Here is a 19,304-nt window from a genome sequence, read left to right on the forward strand (position 1 = left end):
CTTTAGGAGAAAGAACTTGTTTACGCTCAGCATTTGGTATTAAGTAGGCCTATGCGTGTGCGTTTCTGTAGTCGGGCCTTGTGGTGGAAAGATTGCCAAGTTGCAGAGAAATTTTAACTACGTCTGTGTACTCGAGTGTTTTTGCACACTACGGTTCATCCCGTGAAAAATCACGGAGTGATTTGAAAGAAGTCATGCAAATCTTACCTTCAGACTATTACGCAACATACAGTCTGAGCTACAGGCCTTAGTATGGCTATATTATCAAAAATAACTGTATAAAATATGCTCGCACTCCCTCTGTGTTACAATTATTTTTTTTAACACAGAAAGACTATTTTATTTTATTAATACAGAAAAACTCACAAACATGAAGCAAGTGCAACAGAAATATATAAAAGCAAAGACATTTATATAATCATTAATGAAAAATGTGCTTGGTGCAAACTGAATGAGACTGCATTAAATTAAAGGTGCACTTCCGAGGGCTCAAAATGATTGGGGTTAGAAAAAAAAAAAAAAAAAAAAAAAAGCACATTCATTACAATTATGACATCCTTTAATGTACCTGTAAAAGTCTTCATGAAGGAGAGATTTTGCATGGCTTCATAACTGTTATTGGATATGAAAGTTACATACTGAGAGATGTTGTGGGGAACTTTTTTTAGATTTGGTTGACTCTATTCCTACTTTACTTATGCATCGGAGTATTTCAGGCCAGAGGAAGTCTGTTTTCATTCGTGCATGCTCTGCTTAGTCATAAATTTTGTTTCGTTTCCAAAGTAGGGCCGACTGAAAGTTTAAGACTCAAAACCAAAAGTAAATGAACAAAGAGAAGCAAACAGACTCAAAATAAAAGCAAAAGCTAAAGCTAATGGAAAACCCCGAACACTCCAAGCGAAACCAAAAGTTCCCTCTGTCGTGACTGCAGAGATTTAATGTACTATAAAATGTTAAAATGAGTTTATTAACTTTTATCAGTGCGAACATCAGATGACCAGTCCAACCTGGTTTCTTTCTGTTTGCAGTGTAAAAACAATTCCCCCCCCCCCCCCCCGCCTTTTTCTTCCACCTCCATAAATCGATACATGAAAATATTCAGTCTTGACCGGCATGCACATACGCTGTCTTTTAAAATGACGTTTATTTGTCAGAGATGCCGTTGCTCCTGAGTCAGAAATATACAGTATTTTAGTTAGGACTTCGAGATTGTTTCAAGCAGAGAAAGACAGTAGAGTGGAGGATCGGTTGATCCAAGGCCAGGTGAGCAAATTTTCAATTACTTGCTAAGCGCTGTCAGGTTGCTGTGGTTACAAACGCGAGTAATAAAACTAGTTCAGCACTTCAGCGTTTGCCTCAGAGTTTATTTTATGTGTGCTCTCCAGCATAAATGGTCCGTGTACAATTCTGATTGGTTTGTTTTACACTTCAATATTAGCTTGACCTTATTTGTCCTCCCAAGCCCCACAGAAGAGTCGCACATCTAGAGCTGATCTGAGTACAGCTGAGGTGCTGAGTGAAAACAAAAAGAAAAGCTGCAGTTTATGCTGCTGTTGGGCACTTTTGGTATTGGTTTGGCCAACACATGTGGGTGGAACACTTTCTGTTTTGCACACACTTATCCTGTTGACCCAGGTGCTTTGCAGATGCCCCACTCTATGTATAGTCCAAGTTGTTTAAAACTTAAAACTGAAGTCACAGACTTCATTAACTCTGCCCAATTATGGGGTGGGGTCACAGACAGCGGTCATCGCTGAGGACAGGTGACTCGGGTGTGACCTGGCATGTGGCAGATGCCACAGGTGCGAGGTTTCTTAGCAGCAGGGGGTCTGTTAGCACTCGGATCTCCCATCATCTTCCTTCCCTTCCTCCCGCCGTCTCCATCACTATAAAATCCACCACCAAAACCACCTGACACGGGGAAACAGAGATCAGAGTTAAAAGAGTCAAAAAAATACGAGTCAAAGTTACCAGCTATTGCATAGAAAGTGCCAAAGAATTTTTTTCAGCATGTTGGGACTGCAGGTACATGTCATGTTGATGCCTCAAGGTCTCTGTGTTCGTGAGTCGTGACAGTACTTTCTTTTTTACCATCAAATGGGGTGTAGGTGAGCGTAAGATCCTTTTTTTTCTTAAACAAACATAATGTGTTTTGTAGAACTTTCGTAGAATTTTACAGCCAAATCACTGCAGTCAAGGTCCACTAAAAATCAATAGCATACACTACAAAAGCCTGTCTATAATGCATTTATAATGTCAAGTACGCTTGCTTTTACTGAGATGACTCATCTTTACAGAGAATCTATTAGAAAGTCTTGTATTGCTTGGTCTGAAAACCTGAATATGTCCACGAAGAATATAAAAGGTGGACGTAGTCACTGGAATGTGACAGAGCGCATCTGGGAAATTTCGTAGATCAAGTGAGCAGTTGGCCCTGCTGGCCAGTAGAAGCACTACAGGTTTAATGAATGCACTTTGACTCTGGGTTCAATCTGAGACCTGAAAACTATGCCCATCCTTTTTATCCTAGAAAGATAAGGCAGATAAGACCAGATAATTAAGATTAAGATGAAGATTAAAAAATTTAAGGTGGTAAACTAAAAGTCTTCATGCCAAGTTTTGATGGCACGTGTAACAGTAAATAACACTGACTGGATTTCCCTAAGTATCCTGTCAATACTTTATTGGTCCATACTTTATTAGTATACATTATCACTTCTTGCATCAGTTTTATGATTTGTTGTTGATAATGTTTCGCTGTGTGTTACTTTCTTATCACATGTGAACTCTCGCTGCAGTATGAATAAAGAAATTTGGACCTGATAATAACAGTGTGTTTTGAAGGGTGACTATACTTAATCAAACCACACCGCTTCAGTTATTACAGATAAAGCTTTAATTGGTTCACGTGGGCATCTACAGAGCCAAGGTTATTAAAAAAAAAAAACACTTCTGTATTTATTTACAAGTATTAGAGCCCGATCAATATAGGATTTTTAATATCGATACCAATATTTTGGTTACTTAATAATCCGATATTTTGGCTGACATTACTTTTTAGCCACACCAAACACAAAGAGAGATCCCTGACATTTGTTATGTGTAGTTATTCAATACACTGTTGAGGCACTTAAGATAACAAGCAGTTTAAGAAACTGCAAGTGGATTTGCAAAGTGCACGTGGTCAACAAACTGCAACGTCAACACTAATAACATGGCTGAAGGGTGCTTCTCCTGCCTCGTCTTTATTTCTTTAATTTTCATTTATTGACTGTTATAATTGTCAAGAACGACATAATAGTGCATAGTTAATATCAGCCTGCAGATGAATCAGTCAGGCTCTAACATTTGTCTCAAAATATGGTCATATTTACAAACATCTGCCAATGCCAACCATGTGACTTAACCCAGTGAAAGTGGGTATACCAGTATAAGATCAGTGTCTATGCGCTGCGAAGATCAGCTTCCAAAACATAAGTCAAACTAGTTTTCTATTTTTAGGCTGTATTTATGTTTTGGAAAAAAGATACGTGTAGTTTGTAGATGCTATCCATATGAGACCAACTTGTTGATAAAGGTTCACAGTGAAGGCAAAACACAATCTGAAAATGAGCTCATCCTCATGTTTTCCTTGTGACTCACTCGTTCCTACGCATAATATGTGTTTCAGGTGAAGCCAATACAAAGGCAGTATATCCGCAGCGCATCCACGTCAAAGCCCAGGCTCAATACCAATGACCTCAATAGAGCCGGTGACTCCATACATTGTAACAATAAAGCAGTTCTGTTAGGAAGTTTGTGACGAGATTTCCCTGAAAATCATGCAGCTGCTAGAAACACTTGTTCAACTATTTGTCCTGCCGGCAATGTGTTTGTCCATACTTGTTAAAGGAAATAAAGATGAGAATTAATTTTATGCCCATTTAACAAAGTAATCTAGCTAATTACATACTTTTCCTTTTCACTACCTGAGCCAAAGAAGTTACGTGATTGGTTCAGACTGTTTGTTTTTTCTGTCGCCGCATGTTTATCAGAGGCGGGGCCTAACTCATGTGTAAGTGACTGATGACTATTAAGAGTCACTGTGTATGGATCCAGGAATTTTAGGAAGCATTCTTCACTGTTTTGTGTGTAATGTGCATCATATCTTCACAAATGCATATTGAATTGAAGTAAGAGATAACAGTGACACAGTTCGTGCATGTGTGGAGGGAATTTTCAGCCCTGTTGGAGGTATGTGGTCTTACATTGGATTATGATTAGGAGCTCAGAGGAGGATTTGTGTGTGAGAGCCCCACCTGGTGGAGGTACGTTCTCATCAGCCCACTGAAAGAAGCCACACTGCTGCTCTCTTGGCTTCCCACAGGTGTGGAACATGCGACCCTTGTTTGGACCGTCCTTCTGCACCGTTCGCGTCACGGCTGCCTCGTTGCAGTTGCACATCGCCTGTCCCAAATGTCCTGGTGCACCCGCTTCCTGCCCTCTGCTTCCTTCATATGTGTTTCTGAATCCCAGAGATAGCCTAGGAGGCTGGGAAGTCTTCGGTGCTGGCGGTGGCGGCCCTCGATTCTGTGGCGCCCCCTGCTGACTTGGTTGATCTGCCCAAAGAAAGAAGTTGCAGCTCCCGGCGTTGCACTTGTAAAACTGCCGGCCTTGATTAGGGCCGTCTTTGCGCACAGTCAGGAGGATTGCATCCTGACCACAGTTGCACACGATCGCGTCACTGCTGGCGTTTATACTCATACTGCGGCCACCTGGTGGAGACGTCGGCTGTGGGGTCCAGGAGGGCACAGGCGGGAGAGAAGGGCGAGGATTGGAGACTCGGGTTCTGGACGGATCAGGTCTGGGTGGCCTTGGAGGTGGAGGATGAGGGTCATCTCCTCTTCCACCCCCTCCTCCAACTCCTGCACCACCACCACCTCCCCCCGGTCTGAGATATTTCAGGTCCAGCACTTCTCGGAGGGTCTCGTCACAGCCACCGATGCAGCCGACAAACTCCAGAGGCATCATGGGAGGAAGGCTACCCCTGCGGAACTTGAACTTCAACCTGAAGAAGGGAGGACACACAGGAGGCAACCTCAGTATGCACATCTAATAAAGAGAGTAAGCCACTCTAAATGAGTCAAGTAAGCTACGGGTAAGCTCAGTCCTCTTAGCTTGCTTGACTCATTCAGAGTGGGCAATTTTAGTACAATCAACACAATCAGAATCAAATACCTCAGGTAATTTCAATTATTATACTATTTGTTCAGCAGGTCGACTGTTTCCACCCACAAAAGTCAAGTGGGTATGTGCTGGCTGTGGTGTGGAGTATTAAGATTTCACAGTTCACTGTTAAAAAAAATCCTTCTGCATAACGTTATTGCAGCAAAGATTCTGAAACACATTCTTGACATAAATAGGTAGATTACGGCAGAGGAGGGCAGAAGGCTGGTGGCGCTGACTGGTTGGGACCTTTCTGTGTGGATTGGGATCTTCTCCCTGTACCTGTGTGAGTTTTCTTCAGATAGTCCGACTGACTCGTGACCCTGCCTCTCGCCCTATGACAGGCTCCAGTTCACCACACTCTTGTGGATCTGCACATGTGCTGCAGAAAGACCGTGAAGCTAAGACATCAATGATGACACATTTCTAAAAAAAACCCAAGCTTTGCTTTCTGCACTTTTTTTCTAAAAAAAGTTTTCTATTAATTATTATTGGTCAATATTTGTGCCAATACCAACATGTATTTGACACTCCAGCATGGCCCCATGAATGGATCTATCAGCTTGCTAATCCACCCCTTTGATGCAGAATGACGATTATCATTGTTTGGCATAAAGCTATGTAGAGATATGAATAAACTCTAGAAGATGAATCCTAATTACTTAAATATTTCCCCTGACAATGAGGTTCATTCTGTTGTTCTGTGCTCGGCTGTGACTAAAAGACATTAGAAGGAAACGCTTAAAACCCCCATACACATCTGGATGTCTTAAGGTACAGGGTTTCCAACATGATATAATTGGCTCAGTGGTAACGACGTGTGAGTCACTTTTGCGCTTCTGCATGGACATTTGGTTAATATGTGCTTCACTGGCACATTAAATTTGATCCACAGAGACAATTTATAAGTGAACCAAAGGCATATCATATAGAAGTTTAAATCCATGCAATGACATTTTCTGTCACCCTCTGTCAATTTTAGTGGCTGTAGGTAACTGAAATTACCAGTAAGTCAGGAGTATACACCATGACTTGTGACTGAAATGTAATAAAATATATATTCTCATAGAAAACTGTGTGAAGCACTGAGGACAAACAGTCCACCATAAAGTGGCTTTTTCAAAAACCTGTACATAACAAAAGTTGGAAAAACAGGGCAAGTTGCCGTGGCAACAAGTGAGGCGGTAGCACCAAGCAACAGTCTACTCCTGCGCACATCTGCATTTATCAGCATATGAAGTTATCCAACAAGCTGCACAGTGATATCTGATTTAAAAAAAACAAAACAAACTACAGCGCTGACATTGTTCTGGAGAGAGGGCTGGAGCTCAACTTTGAGCTCGCCACCAGATTGGTTGCCATGGTAACAGATGCTGGTGTGGAGCACTTTGGCTCACTGCGAGTGAGCGTGCCCTATATTTGGACTGAGCTGAGCCACGTGCTCGTAGGGTTAACGCCTACTTGTGTAAACAAGAATTTGGAGAAATTTCTCGAGAGCGTCAGGGCCGTCGCTGTTTGTTTGCCTGAGAGGGTAGCATAAGGCACGGAAGGAGTTTAGCACTGACGTGACCACTGAAAAAATAAATAAATACATGGTTTTTTTCAGTTAATGTGTGAGTTAAGTCTCTGTTGTGTTGAGAGGACGAATCTTTTACAAAAGCATTCATAACTTAGACATCCCTCCCTAAATCAGTCAAGTAAAATCATGCGTTCTGAAATATAGTTAGCAAAACAACACGTGAAACCCCTCACAACATAAGGGCTCTGGCTTCGTGTTACTGTGCCTTATGCCTGTGATGAAAGGACATTCAACACCAGTTACAGGTGCCAGTTACCAAAAACACAACAAACACTCAAACACATGCAGAAAGCTGGACTGCTCCTGCATGATTCGAGAAAGTGTTAATTTCAGTGAGAAACCGAAATGATCGTCCAGGTCTGATGGAGACCTCAGAGCTGGATTATATGGAGCAATTTAAATGAGTTAAAGACAACAGGAAAGCCATGAAGCAGTTGCTGATTAAAAAGCATCACTGAGCACAGCGTGTGAGCACTCTAACAGAGAGACGTGAAGCATTGCAAATGTTTCTGCACGTTTCTGCAAATGACAGAGTGTCCAGAGTTTGACCAGTTACTGGTTGAATACGTCTTTGTGATTAAAACTGATCACCTTTCTATCAGTTGAGTAGTTTTGACTCCCAAAATATGTTCAAACTATTTCACTGTGTAAGTCAGCACATGCAGAACAATTCATCTAACTGTCAAAGTCTGCAAAGGCCACATGTCACTAACTGAGCTGAGATACATCCATCTACCTGTAGTACAGTCTGCTTACAGACTGTTACTTATACGGTGCTTTTCTATATTATCTGAGCACTCAAAGCACTTTTTCCTAGAAGCCTCATTCACCTAGTCACACAAGGTTTGTTCAATGCACTTAAACACTTTGGAGTTCATTATCTTGTCCAAGCACACTTCCGCATGTGGACTGGAGGACCCGGGGGTTGAGCACCGACCTGCTGATTAGCAGACTCTACAGACTCTCCTGAGCAAAAACTGCTTAAAGTCTGGTTAACTGATTTAGTTCCTCTTCAAACTTGATTTTTATTAAATAGTGGAGAGTTTCTCACACCGGGCCTCTGGTGTCCAGTTAGCTTGTAAGTCTAAGTCATGAGGCTGGAATTGTAAAACATTTTTATATAGCTCGAGAGCAGCTCAGGAGGATCTGTGTAGTGCAGCAAAGAGAAAACAACAGAACATCAGTGCAAATACTTTAAAGCATATGGTTCTTTGGTATTTCCACTGTTAAGGTGGAAGATAGCATGTTACTTGGAAATCTACACCATAGCTACGTCATACACGCAAACCTCTCTGAAAACCTACGCTTTAACCGTATGCCTGATGTGTACCTCCCTAGAAATGCAACAACATGTCGTGGTGACACAGCGTGCATCTGCACTGACTGGTCTGTTCAGTAACGGTTCCTCCTGTACATTTCCAGCTACCCTTTGTTGCAGCAGTTTTTGAATTTATCAGTGAGAGAATAACAACCATTGTCCTTATATTGATGCTAATAATGCCAATAATAGATATATAATGACTCACACATGTCAGTAAATTCCTAAAAGAGAATGGACGTGAGGAAATGTACAAAGAAGTGGAAAAACAGAAATGAAAAATTTTGTCCCTGAAAAAAAACAAAACTGACCAAAACAAAGAGAGGTGGGGGGGGACAGGAAAGAAAAAAGCCCCTGCATCTCTATCGACTATAAAACAGCAGGTCACTAACACAGGGTAATTAACACATAATGCACCAGCATAAGTGAAAGTGTGAATAGGTTATGTGGCCCCCTGTAGCACAGACCCTGACAAAAGTCTAAATCAGCAGGCATGATTTAGGGAGATGATTTAGGTTGAGACTCTTTTCTGCGTGACGCTAGGGGACATTTACCGAATCCTAAAACAGTTTTGTAAGTGTAAGACACTTTTGGAAATCTGAGGCCAGAGTACATGCTTTACATGTTACATGTTATTAAGAGTCTACATGTTTTTGTTCTGTACACATTCAGATTTTTTCTGCGCTGTACTGTATTGTGTGACCGTTGCAGGGAAGGTCGCTGCTCTTTAAATCAGCATTTGAACTTTGATACATAACAGTGGTCAATTAGGCTGAGATAGATGTATCTCAGTACAATAAGTAATCAGTAATCATGCAGGACAAGACTGCTGCAGTTAAAGTCCACTCTTATTCTAACAGTACCAAATTAACTTGACATTTGCTGGTTATCTATTTTTGGGGATGTGTCTTCAGTGCTGAGGACTTTATAATTAGTAAACTAATATATTTCTCCTGGGTTCATGTGACAAGCAGGAAGTGAAACAAAAAGAGCACTTCATGTTAAAGCTGTGACTGTCAACATTAGCAGGCTGTCAAAAAAACAGGAGAAGAAAAAAAACAACACAAAAACCAGTCTGTCAGCTGTTTTTCCAACGTACTTATTACTGCTTAGGGTACCTTCCGCTCTTCTGGTTAGAGCAGAGAGTTAGTGTTACACTTCCTGAAAGACCTTAAAGACTACAAGCATTAGATACACACACACACACACTGTTCACACGTGCACACATCAAGTAGGAGGCACTCTTTGACCTCTCGTGAAGGCCGTTTATCTACAGCACGGATCACATAATGTGCGATCACCGCTCTGGCTGGACAGCAGTGGATCGCACAGAAAAACAATCCCAACTCCTTTAGTGCAGGACAGTCGTAAATACAAATGCTTCTTATCTATTTGTCACTCACATTGCATCAGAGGACATTTGCATAAAAACTGAGCAGCACTACAAATCTACTGTGCACAGTTTAAATGAGCCTAATGAAACACACACAGAGCCAGCAGGACACAGTGAACAACGAGGACCACATGTGTGTGAAGACTCTTCAGCCACGCTTACAGCTCTGTGAGTCTGTATTTAAGGTGTAATTATTCTTCAGCTGGAGTGTTAGTGACACAGTCAAATAATATGGCTCAATAAAAACCATATGCAAAAAGTGATGAAAATATCAAAATAAATACAGGAAAATACAGAAGAAACATAATGTAGATATAAATGGATGTTTAAAAATGTATTCATATATTCAGAATCCATTCTAAACTGTGTCTCTGTGGCTTTTAAACCCCCCAAAATGCATAGTGTACGCTGTTAAGTACCAGGGGGATTGCCAGGATTTATATATCAGGGAAACCAAACAACCTCTGGCGAAGCGGATGGCACAACACAGAAGAGCCACCTCGTCAGGCCAGGACTCTGCAGTCTATTTACACCTGCAGTCCAGTGGACACTCTTTCAGTGATGAGGATGTACACATCTTGGACAGGGAGGAACGCTGGTTTGAGCGCGGAGTCAAGGAGGCCATTTACGTGAAAAGGGAAAGACCATCTCTGAATTGAGGAGGGGGCCTAAGGGTACATCTTTCACCATCTTACAATGCTGTGATTGCAGCCATTCCCCAACTCTCTGTGAATGGTACTCATGGCCATTGATCAGTGGGCTTTGATCAATGGTCATGAGAATTTGCATAATTATGATGAAGGAACTGACCTATTGTTCCTTCAGTGGTGCTAGCTTCAGTCGTTATGCAAATGTACTGTTGATAAGATTGGGGAAACCTGCAGTCAGCTGAGACTGAAGAAGTCACTTGGATGAGTGACGAAACGTTTCTCCCATTGAAAACGCGACGTCCAGATGAACAAAATGGTAAATGGTCTGTATTTGTATAGCGCTTTACTAGTCCCTAAGGACCCCAAAGCGCTTTACATTTTCAGTCATCCACCCATTCACACACACATTCACACACTGGTGATGGCAGCTACATTGTAGCCACAGCCACCCTGGGGCGCACTGACAGAGGCGAGGCTGCCGAACACTGGCGCCACCGGGCCCTCTGACCACCACCAGTAGGCAACGGGTGAAGTGTCTTGCCCAAGGACACAACGACCGGGACTGTCCAAGCCGGGGCTTGAACCGGCAACCTTCCGATTACAAGGAGAACTCCCAACTCTTGAGCCACGATCACCCAAGAATCAACTTTTGGATATTCTATTTTTTTTTTTTAAAAAGGGAAAATACAAATAATCTTTTTGTACTACAAAGCAAATTACAAACTTGAGTCTTTGTGGAAGAGACTGATCAGAATTGTCACAGCATTACTCAACCCTTGATCCCAGTAAGTTAGCCTTACTTTATTTAGGACATTTCACAGTTTGGTAACTTATCAAGCACTCCTATGAGGAATGGCTTTAATACTGTCCAGATTAATACAAATCAATACTCACATATGAATGGGGTGTGGCTGACAGGTAGGACATATGCTTTCATCTCTGCTGACCTCGAGCACCACGTCGGGAAACCACACTGCTGTTTTACAGGCTGGGAAGCCCACACACGACAGGTATTTACTGCAGGAGGAGACAGAGAGCAGCTGAGAGGTCAGAGTGCAGCGAGGGTGCAAAAAGCGTTTTTGTCCGCTACAATGGTAGAAACCTCCCCCCCCCAAAAAAATAATCAAAATGAATAAATGTAACTACAAAAATAAAAGTAAGATGTGATGGGTGCGTCAGGTAAAAAGAGAATCACATGAAGTTCCCACCACACAGGACTGTGGTGGCAGTGTTAGGATCTGAGGTTCCTTCAGCTGGTCAAGTTCAATCTTTTTCCATTAATATGCCCCTTGGTGGTACATTAAAGATGGCAATGCCAGGACTCATCAGGCTCAGACTGTGATAGTTCAGCTCAGGGAGAATGACACACCATTTTCACACACCACGGAGTCCAGACTTTGGGATGTGTTGAGAAGACTTTATATAACGGTCCAACTTTCCCACACTGGGAGATGCCACAGCACATGTGTGCTTTTACCAAAGGTAAGGGCTAAAATATTAGAAGGTGTGAATTTCTTTTTCTTTTTTTGCCCAATTGGTGTATTTTTAACAAATACATCTGTACTGCCTGCTGAGGAAGGTTGGAAGAACGCATCCTTCTTTATTAAAGCTTCCGTTGTTTTCATCGTCTCACCTGTTTCCCTCTCTCTTCTTCTTCAGCACCATGTCCCGACCACAGTTAGGGCACTTCCTCACCGGGAGCGGGATCTCCATGTCCTGCTGCTCTGCTTCAGGGATCTCGTGAGCTGCACCAAGATAGGGAGACAGCGCTTCATCTAACCTGAGGGAACAGCAGACATACGACTTCTTACCAGCAGGATGCAGCGATAGCAGGAAAGGTTATGCACTAGTTTTAATATTGAGGATGCAGACATGCACACGTGTAAACTACAAGGTAAATGCAACTAACTTCTTCGCTTTCCTGACAGACTCAATGAAGACGGTCTTGTATTTCTGGACGTGATGCTGCAGCACGCTCTGTTTGTCCTTTCGACCTTCTGACACCAGCTTGAGGTCTGCTTCCAATTCAGCACGCAGGTTCGGTTTTGACATCTCATAGCCCATGGAGTTATAACCTGCGCGCACACACACACACAAACACACACACATTGATATGTACGCAGTATAACTGAGTGACCGAGCTTTACATTGAGTGCGAGCGTGCGTGCACATACCCTCCACCAGCCCCATGCCCAGCTCTCCAGGTGTAAACCTCTGGTCAGCTGTCAAGCCCACATACATGCGACTCTTTATAGTCTCAATGTGCTCAGCGTGGGTTGCATCTGTACCTGTAATGTGAACAGTTAGCATAGTAACACTCACATTAGACGCCAAACTGTGAGTACGGAGCAAAGAAGGTCTGTACTGAGAGAAGCATGTGTTAGTAGGTGGAGCTGCTTTTATCAAATCACATCAACACACAAAAAATATCCACATACACTCACAAGACACTTTATTAGGTACAACTTGTTAGTTGGGTTGGACCAAGTTGGACTTTCTTTTGCCTTAATTATCCGAGGCCCCAATTCAACAAAGTGGGGGTAAAATGTAATATTCCCTCATTTGCCGAATACTATTGACCTGTGTACCGCCAAATCCTGCATAAATGTGAATGGGCAATGGCACCTCTGACTACAAAGAAACTAAAAAGGAAACCAGAGATCTCACAGTACCAAAGCTTTCGTCCTTTGACTACAAGTCTTACATAATCATGAATCTCTTTATAGAGATCACACTTTAAAGGTAATATTTAATTTAAAAGATGATATTTAATTCACTAAATGATCAAAAACTAACAACATATTTTATAATGAAACATTTCTTCCATTAAATCACATGACAGTGAGCTGTTCTTGTAAGGAAAATATTTTAAACTGACACTTTATGTACTGGGTCTTTAAATCTCTCATCCTGTGAAAAATCACACATTACATATATTCATCATTTAAAGTATTTATGGACTAGTGACAAGTCGACAAATACACAAAACTAACTAACAAACCTAACAACCCACAAAAAAACAGAATTTCTGACTTTGTGCGTCAATTATATACCAATGCCGTGCTTCTCCATCAGCGATATGAGGTCGGCTTCAGTGAGCAGCTGCGGAGGACTCGTCTGTCCGTCCACCATCTCAATAGCAGAGGGCTGGAACTGAGAGCCTTGTTCATACACTGGAATCACCTGTAAAGCACATTTACCAGAATATGTTGTCCACAAAAAGCAATAACGTAGAGATGTGTAATGAATGCCAAGAATGTTTCAGCTCACAGTCACTATTTGAGCTGGTTAAGTGGGTTTAGAGCAAAACTGGTAAAGTTTGGTCAGTCTAAACACCCACACTGTACCTTTGTGCTCCACCTGTCATAAGGGTAAACATCCAGGTAGTTCCTTGCAATGATCATGAGTCCCGAGATGGAGAACTTCTCCTGAGCGATATCTATATCAACCACAGTCTCCTGTCCCAAAGCATCCTGGGATACACAAGCTAAGAAATGGCGAACAATGAACTCATACACACGTCCTTCATTGCCCTGGGAAGAACACAAAGAGACAACAAGCAGTGTTTATTGTAATTATCTTCTCAAATTCTGTGGTTGTTTTCTGTTCATAAAATTGAAACAATTGAATTTAAAAAAAAAAAATCCCTGTTATTGATCACACCAAGCTACCTGCAGTGCGTTAGTGAACTTGGTGGGATGTATGGGAGGGTGGGCTTGGTCAGAGTTCTTGCCCTGTCTTGGGTTGGGTCCCCCCGGCTGGTCAAGCACTCGCTGGGCGAACGCCCCCCACACCGGGCTGTGAGTCTGCTGCTCCACCAGTGGGGTAAGAGCCAAGTTTGCTGGAAAAATGTTGGTCTCTGTGCGGGGATAGCTGATGAACCTGAGCAGAAGAAGAAAAAAAAAAAAAGAACGAAGAAAAGGACGCATGATTCACGATGTAGGAACGCTCTGGAAATGTAAAATCACTGATTGCCGAACCTCCAGAGTGGGTGTTCTTTGTGTATAAAACTAAGAACACATCTAAATGCACTTGTATGTTTCATTGAACCCACAGACACTCTCACACATCAGGCTTAAGAGTGAAATAAGTTCAGCCATCGAGACATTCGTTTATTCTCTGGAAAGCAGTTTTTACATCACATAAAATGCTTTCGACTAAAAGATTCACACACTCACCCCTGAGTATAGAGCTTTTCTGCAATTTTCATGGTCTCTTTGGCACTTATTCTGAGCTTCCGTGAAGCTAGTTTCTCCAGTTCCTGTAGGCCAGACAAATGAAGAAGACTGTTTGCAGTGGGCCAAAGCAGCAGTTGCTGTGTGTTTTACATTTATGTGCAGCTGTTTGGCTTTTTATTCTTACCACAGTGTCCAAAGGCAGTGGCCTCCATTTACTCTTAGGTTTGCTGGTTACTGAGGTGACTGTTGCTATGGGATCCTGGAAATGAATGAAGTGATATTCTCCTTTCACACGCGGCTTTTAAATCATTTTATTTGTGCAGGTTGAAAACACTTGAAACTTACTGTGGTGTCCTAACAGCAGCAGGAAAAGCATAGAGATGCGCTAACCTCACACACAGTTGGTACATGTCCATGGTGCCTTTCAAGGTGGATACTAACCTTGGATTGTACTTTTTATATTCAAGAAATACCTCCATTTCTATGACCAAAATGTCCCCATTGATATGTTATCATGTAAAATTCACTCTCTTACTTTCTGCTGTTGGTTAGGTTTAGCATCTCCAAAAATATTATTGATGTTACTTATCTGTTTGCAACAGCTGAAATAAACACCAGCAGCTCTGGCCCAAGTGCTGTGGGGTTTTTTGTGCATTGAAAAGCTTCTTGAATGGCCACAATGACCCCCCCACAATGGATAGTTTAATTTAGTAGTAACAGGACCTGTAGTGCTTGATAATGTGAGATGCCTACCTAATCAAAGACCATCTCAATCTTGAGTGTGAGGTGTAAATAATACAGATTTTCAAATTGAACGCAGAAAAAGGAACACAAATATTAAGTGAGGAAGGAAATTGTTTCAGCACCTGTAGTCTGTTTTGGTGAAAAGCTGTGAATGCAAACAGGAAATGTGAACTTCTGTTTGTCTCCTCAGGACACATTTTAAAGTCCATTAAGAATTTAAAAAAAGAGAATAAAAGAAAGCTTAGTGGAGCCATAAATGGACCACACAACTGAATGCTGAACTCTTTGGTTTTGGAACTACATGTGTGCCGTCTCACCATGTTACTATAAAAAGATAGTGTGCACTTTTAAGGTATAATGCAGGGACTTCCTTGCTGGCCTTCTCTAACCAGAATCAGGCTCTCATTGCCCCACTAGAATAAGTTCATCACACCTACAGTTTGACTTGTCATCCTCCAATACTCTAAAGAACTGCAGACTAAACCCGGCGCACAGAGACAAACATTGCTGAGTCTCTCTGACTTAAGTTTTTCTTCCGATTCTCACATTTCTCTCTGTGGGCAACAGTGAGAATGAAGTGTTAATTACTGGGCTCGACAGTAAACAATACACGTGTCTCGATGAGAGTCATAGAGCCAGATGACAACTTTGTTCTCTCATCAATAAGCAAAAAACCCCCAAACCAAAATATAACAAAACAAAACACTCATGGCTGTATAAACACACAGAAAACTCACAGCAGCTACAGTCTCACATAGAATAACAACTAAAACAAACCCATGAAAGCAACAGATCAGAGGTCGTGACTATTTCATGAACAGCTCATGAGTTTTTAATCACTGAAGGAACAAAGTGTAGGATATTCAACATAAAACATGCAGGCACATACCTCCATGCAGATCTGGTAGAGCACTAGACAAGCTGTGTGATTGAAGAGGCGGTTTCGTTTCCAGTTGAACTCCACACAGTCCTCCTCCACCTCGTGGATCACTGAGGCAAAGAGAGACACGAAGGAGAGAGGTGAATATCCTTTTAAAACCCAAATCACTGAATTTCCGCTGAGTATTGGGGTGTATGCACAGACAGACCTTTGATCTTATAGAAAGTCTCAGGTATGAATGCCTGGATGGCTTTGAAGCGCTCCACCACAAAACCCAGAGTGGGAAACTGACAGCTGCCGTATGAGATCAGCTGATTGGCCAGGGACTCTGGGAAGATCTTCTGCAGGCGAAGTGTCTGGAATCGAGTAAAAGATGCACCTATGAAGGATGCATCAGACATTTGTTGAATCACTGACCTTTGACCCAATCCATTATCCCCACAAAGCCTTCCATGTGCTTAAGAGCGAGTGCTGTCTTACCTATACGCAAGTCCAGCTCCTGGCGGACATCAACTGCATCGCTGACGTTAGCATCAGGCTCTGTTAGAGTCTCACAGGCTCTTCGGATTGAGTTGGGTGTGATCTCAGAAAACTTTGCCCGAAAGACTTGTAAATTTGGCTTCACTGAAAGAAAACAAAATGCAGACAGAGGAGATGTTTTTAGCAGCAGGTTTTTCACATGAAGCCTGAACTTCTGAGGCCTTACACAGTCAACAAAAACATCCAGAATTCTGCTATACCTGCTTTGCAAACATCTATGATTTCGAAGCCAATGTTTTCTCCCTCTCTATCACAATCAGTCCAGATGACCAAGGCCTGGCACAGCCTCACCTCCTTCTCTAGCGTTCGCTATGTAAGAAAAAAAGGACAGAGAAAAGGAAAGTGAGGAGAGGAAGAATGTTATAGCAGTTAACTTAATAAACAGTAAACTTTGAGCATCAAACATATGAACTGAAATACAAAATAATCATTCATTTCAGTAGATGTTTCCTATTATTACGAGGACAGTTAACGAGCCTACCTTAATCTGTAACATATTATCCGGACAATATTTCTCTACTTCTGCATCAAACAGCAACACCGGATTGCAGCTGTGCCTTTGGAGAGAAAAGGATAAAAAACAATAAGCTTTTTCTGTTAGCGTGTTTGATGCTTTGTACCCCCAAAAAACAAAGTTTTTTAAACTTACCATTTCTGAAATGGAGCTTTAAACTCCAGACCCAGTAAATGCCCTGATACTGATGTCATTGAGACAGTCACATTCTGGTGAAGGAAGCACAGGGACAAAAATCAGACACAAAGTGAAGCGCCAAAGAACAGACATTTAGGTAAATGTATGAAATTTTCCTTACTTGCCCAAAGAGATGATATTCATACTCATAGATTTTATTAAACTTCGACATTCCTTCCCTCTAAAATAAAAAAACAAGACAATGAGTGCTGGAGCAACCAAAGATTTGTTGTTGTATTGTCAGATGTATAGATGGAGAAATCGGTATGGTTGACAAGTCAAACTGTACAGGCGTTTCTTATTTTGCTCACCATAATTATGTAAGCGACACAATACAAATGTGTCTGTCAGAGATCTTGTTATTGTGTGTATATATGTACTTTTTCCCTGCACATATTATTTAAATGGGGTTTAATTTACTCGAGTTTAAAATACATCTTTGTTTATCAAATGACCAAAAATAACAGACAAATTCACAGAAACAAGTAACACAATCTCACTGCTGGTCCAGCTATATGTGGGACCAGTTGTGCTTCTGTGAGTGTTCATCCTCCCAAAGGCCTGTTTTTAGCCAGGAGAAACCCTGATATATCACAGTTGTTACTCACAACAATAACATATCCCAGGGTTGTAGAAGGGTGCCTGTCATAAAGCCATTCTTAAGGAAGTAAACAAACCCAAACTTGAATTTTTTTACTCAAATCTCTTCAGCATGTACAGAGGAAATCAGACTGTCTACAGCTATCTGTAAGACACGGTGGAGGCTCTGCCATGGTTTGGGATTTCATTTCAGTCAGTAATGTTAGGGAAATTATAAATACAGAATTGGATGGATTAGATTTGATCCACTCTAACAGTACGATCTCTGAAAATGTCCAATTGGCAACAGCTTCATTTTCAGCATGACAATATTCCCAAACACACTGCTAATGCAGTAAAAGCGATCCTGGATAGAAAAAAAACACACACAATTGAACATCAGTCATGGATTGGCCTCCCAAGAGCCCAGACCTCAACATTATTGAAGCAGTGTGGGATCATCCTGAGAGAGAACAGAATAAAAGGCAGCAAACATCCAAAGAAGAGCTTTGTGTCCTTCAAGAAGCCAGGAGAACTATTCCTGAAGACTACTTAAAGAAATGTCAAGAAAGCTGCCTAAGAGAGATCAGACTGTGTTGAAGAATAAAGGTGATCGTACCAAATATCAACTTTCAAGCTGGTTAGAATTATAGAAACTCTGTTTTGCCTTATATACTGTATTTCCATGTATGTTTGTGTATGTTTACTTAGCAAAATATAAAGAAATGATAGGTGGCTCAAGACATTTTACCGGTGCTACACATTTTGGAACTGATAGAGAGTTGACACATTAGCCTGACAGATTTGTCTGTCTGAGGTGAGTGTGTGTGAGGGGATGTGACTGACCCTCCTGGCCCTGCCGCTGGACATAATTTCAGAGATCCCCTTAGCAGCATCATTTTTCTCGGCCACGCAGAGGACCCGACGGATCTGCCCCCGGCTTCGGATCATGTCTGCCTCCTGCTGCAATGTGTCCTGGAGGACACTCTGCGCCGCACAGAAATACCTCCGCTGGACTCCCGGCCGCCGTAGTCCCGATAAAAGCACAGATCTCCTGAGAAGACACGCTACTAGCATACCCGCTCTCACGTGAAGCAGCCGGTTCAACGGACAGCTTCAGCGCTGTTCTCGTCCCATTTTGTTAGCATGCTAGCTGATGCGGGGAGCTACATATTATCAGCTCCCAGGAACTTCAACAAAGAGCAAAAAAGGGTAACCAAAGCTTGACTAACTTCACTTCCCACAAATAAAACAGCGAACAAAGAGGAAATATATGCCTGCCACACGAACAATTACCAACAATTAGCAATAAAAAAAATGAAGAGGACCTTAGACACAGGAACACTCTTACTTCTGTTTACAAAATCCGCGCCTGCCTGTCAAAACTGCCGTCATCAAGGTCGTAACACTGTCGCAAAAACCCTGACGCAAAACCTCAAATGAAAACCTTAAAACGGGCTTAGAAAGAATATTACAATACGTCCATTCACTTTTACTTTTGTCTAGATGTGTAGCATATGTTTTATAATTATTTTTTTTATAGAATA

The 19,304-nt window shown here is 41.8% G+C and overlaps 1 protein-coding gene across 1 annotated transcript; it reads right to left on the reverse strand.

Moving 5' to 3' along the window:
* Window positions 1-1,126: 1,126 nt before the first annotated feature.
* Window positions 1,127-19,163, reverse strand: top3a (DNA topoisomerase III alpha). The gene is made up of 19 exons (XM_084926579.1): window positions 18,604-19,163; window positions 17,300-17,359; window positions 17,137-17,210; window positions 16,969-17,044; window positions 16,688-16,796; window positions 16,428-16,571; window positions 16,156-16,326; window positions 15,957-16,057; window positions 14,508-14,582; window positions 14,324-14,406; window positions 13,817-14,027; window positions 13,493-13,678; window positions 13,199-13,328; window positions 12,320-12,433; window positions 12,055-12,220; window positions 11,779-11,925; window positions 11,040-11,162; window positions 4,299-5,047; window positions 1,127-1,911 (listed from the first exon to the last, which is right to left on the reverse strand). The coding sequence occupies exons 1-19, from the start codon at window positions 18,832-18,834 to the stop codon at window positions 1,748-1,750; spliced, it is 3,114 nt and encodes a 1,037-aa protein (XP_084782705.1). The 5' UTR covers window positions 18,835-19,163; the 3' UTR covers window positions 1,127-1,747.
* Between the last annotated feature and the right edge of the window lie 141 nt (window positions 19,164-19,304).

The sequence above is a fragment of the Perissodus microlepis genome, chromosome 4 (genome assembly GCF_051167445.1).
Source record: "Perissodus microlepis isolate ML-2025 ecotype Zambia chromosome 4, ASM5116744v1, whole genome shotgun sequence".
Lineage (NCBI taxonomy): Eukaryota > Metazoa > Chordata > Actinopteri > Cichliformes > Cichlidae > Perissodus > Perissodus microlepis.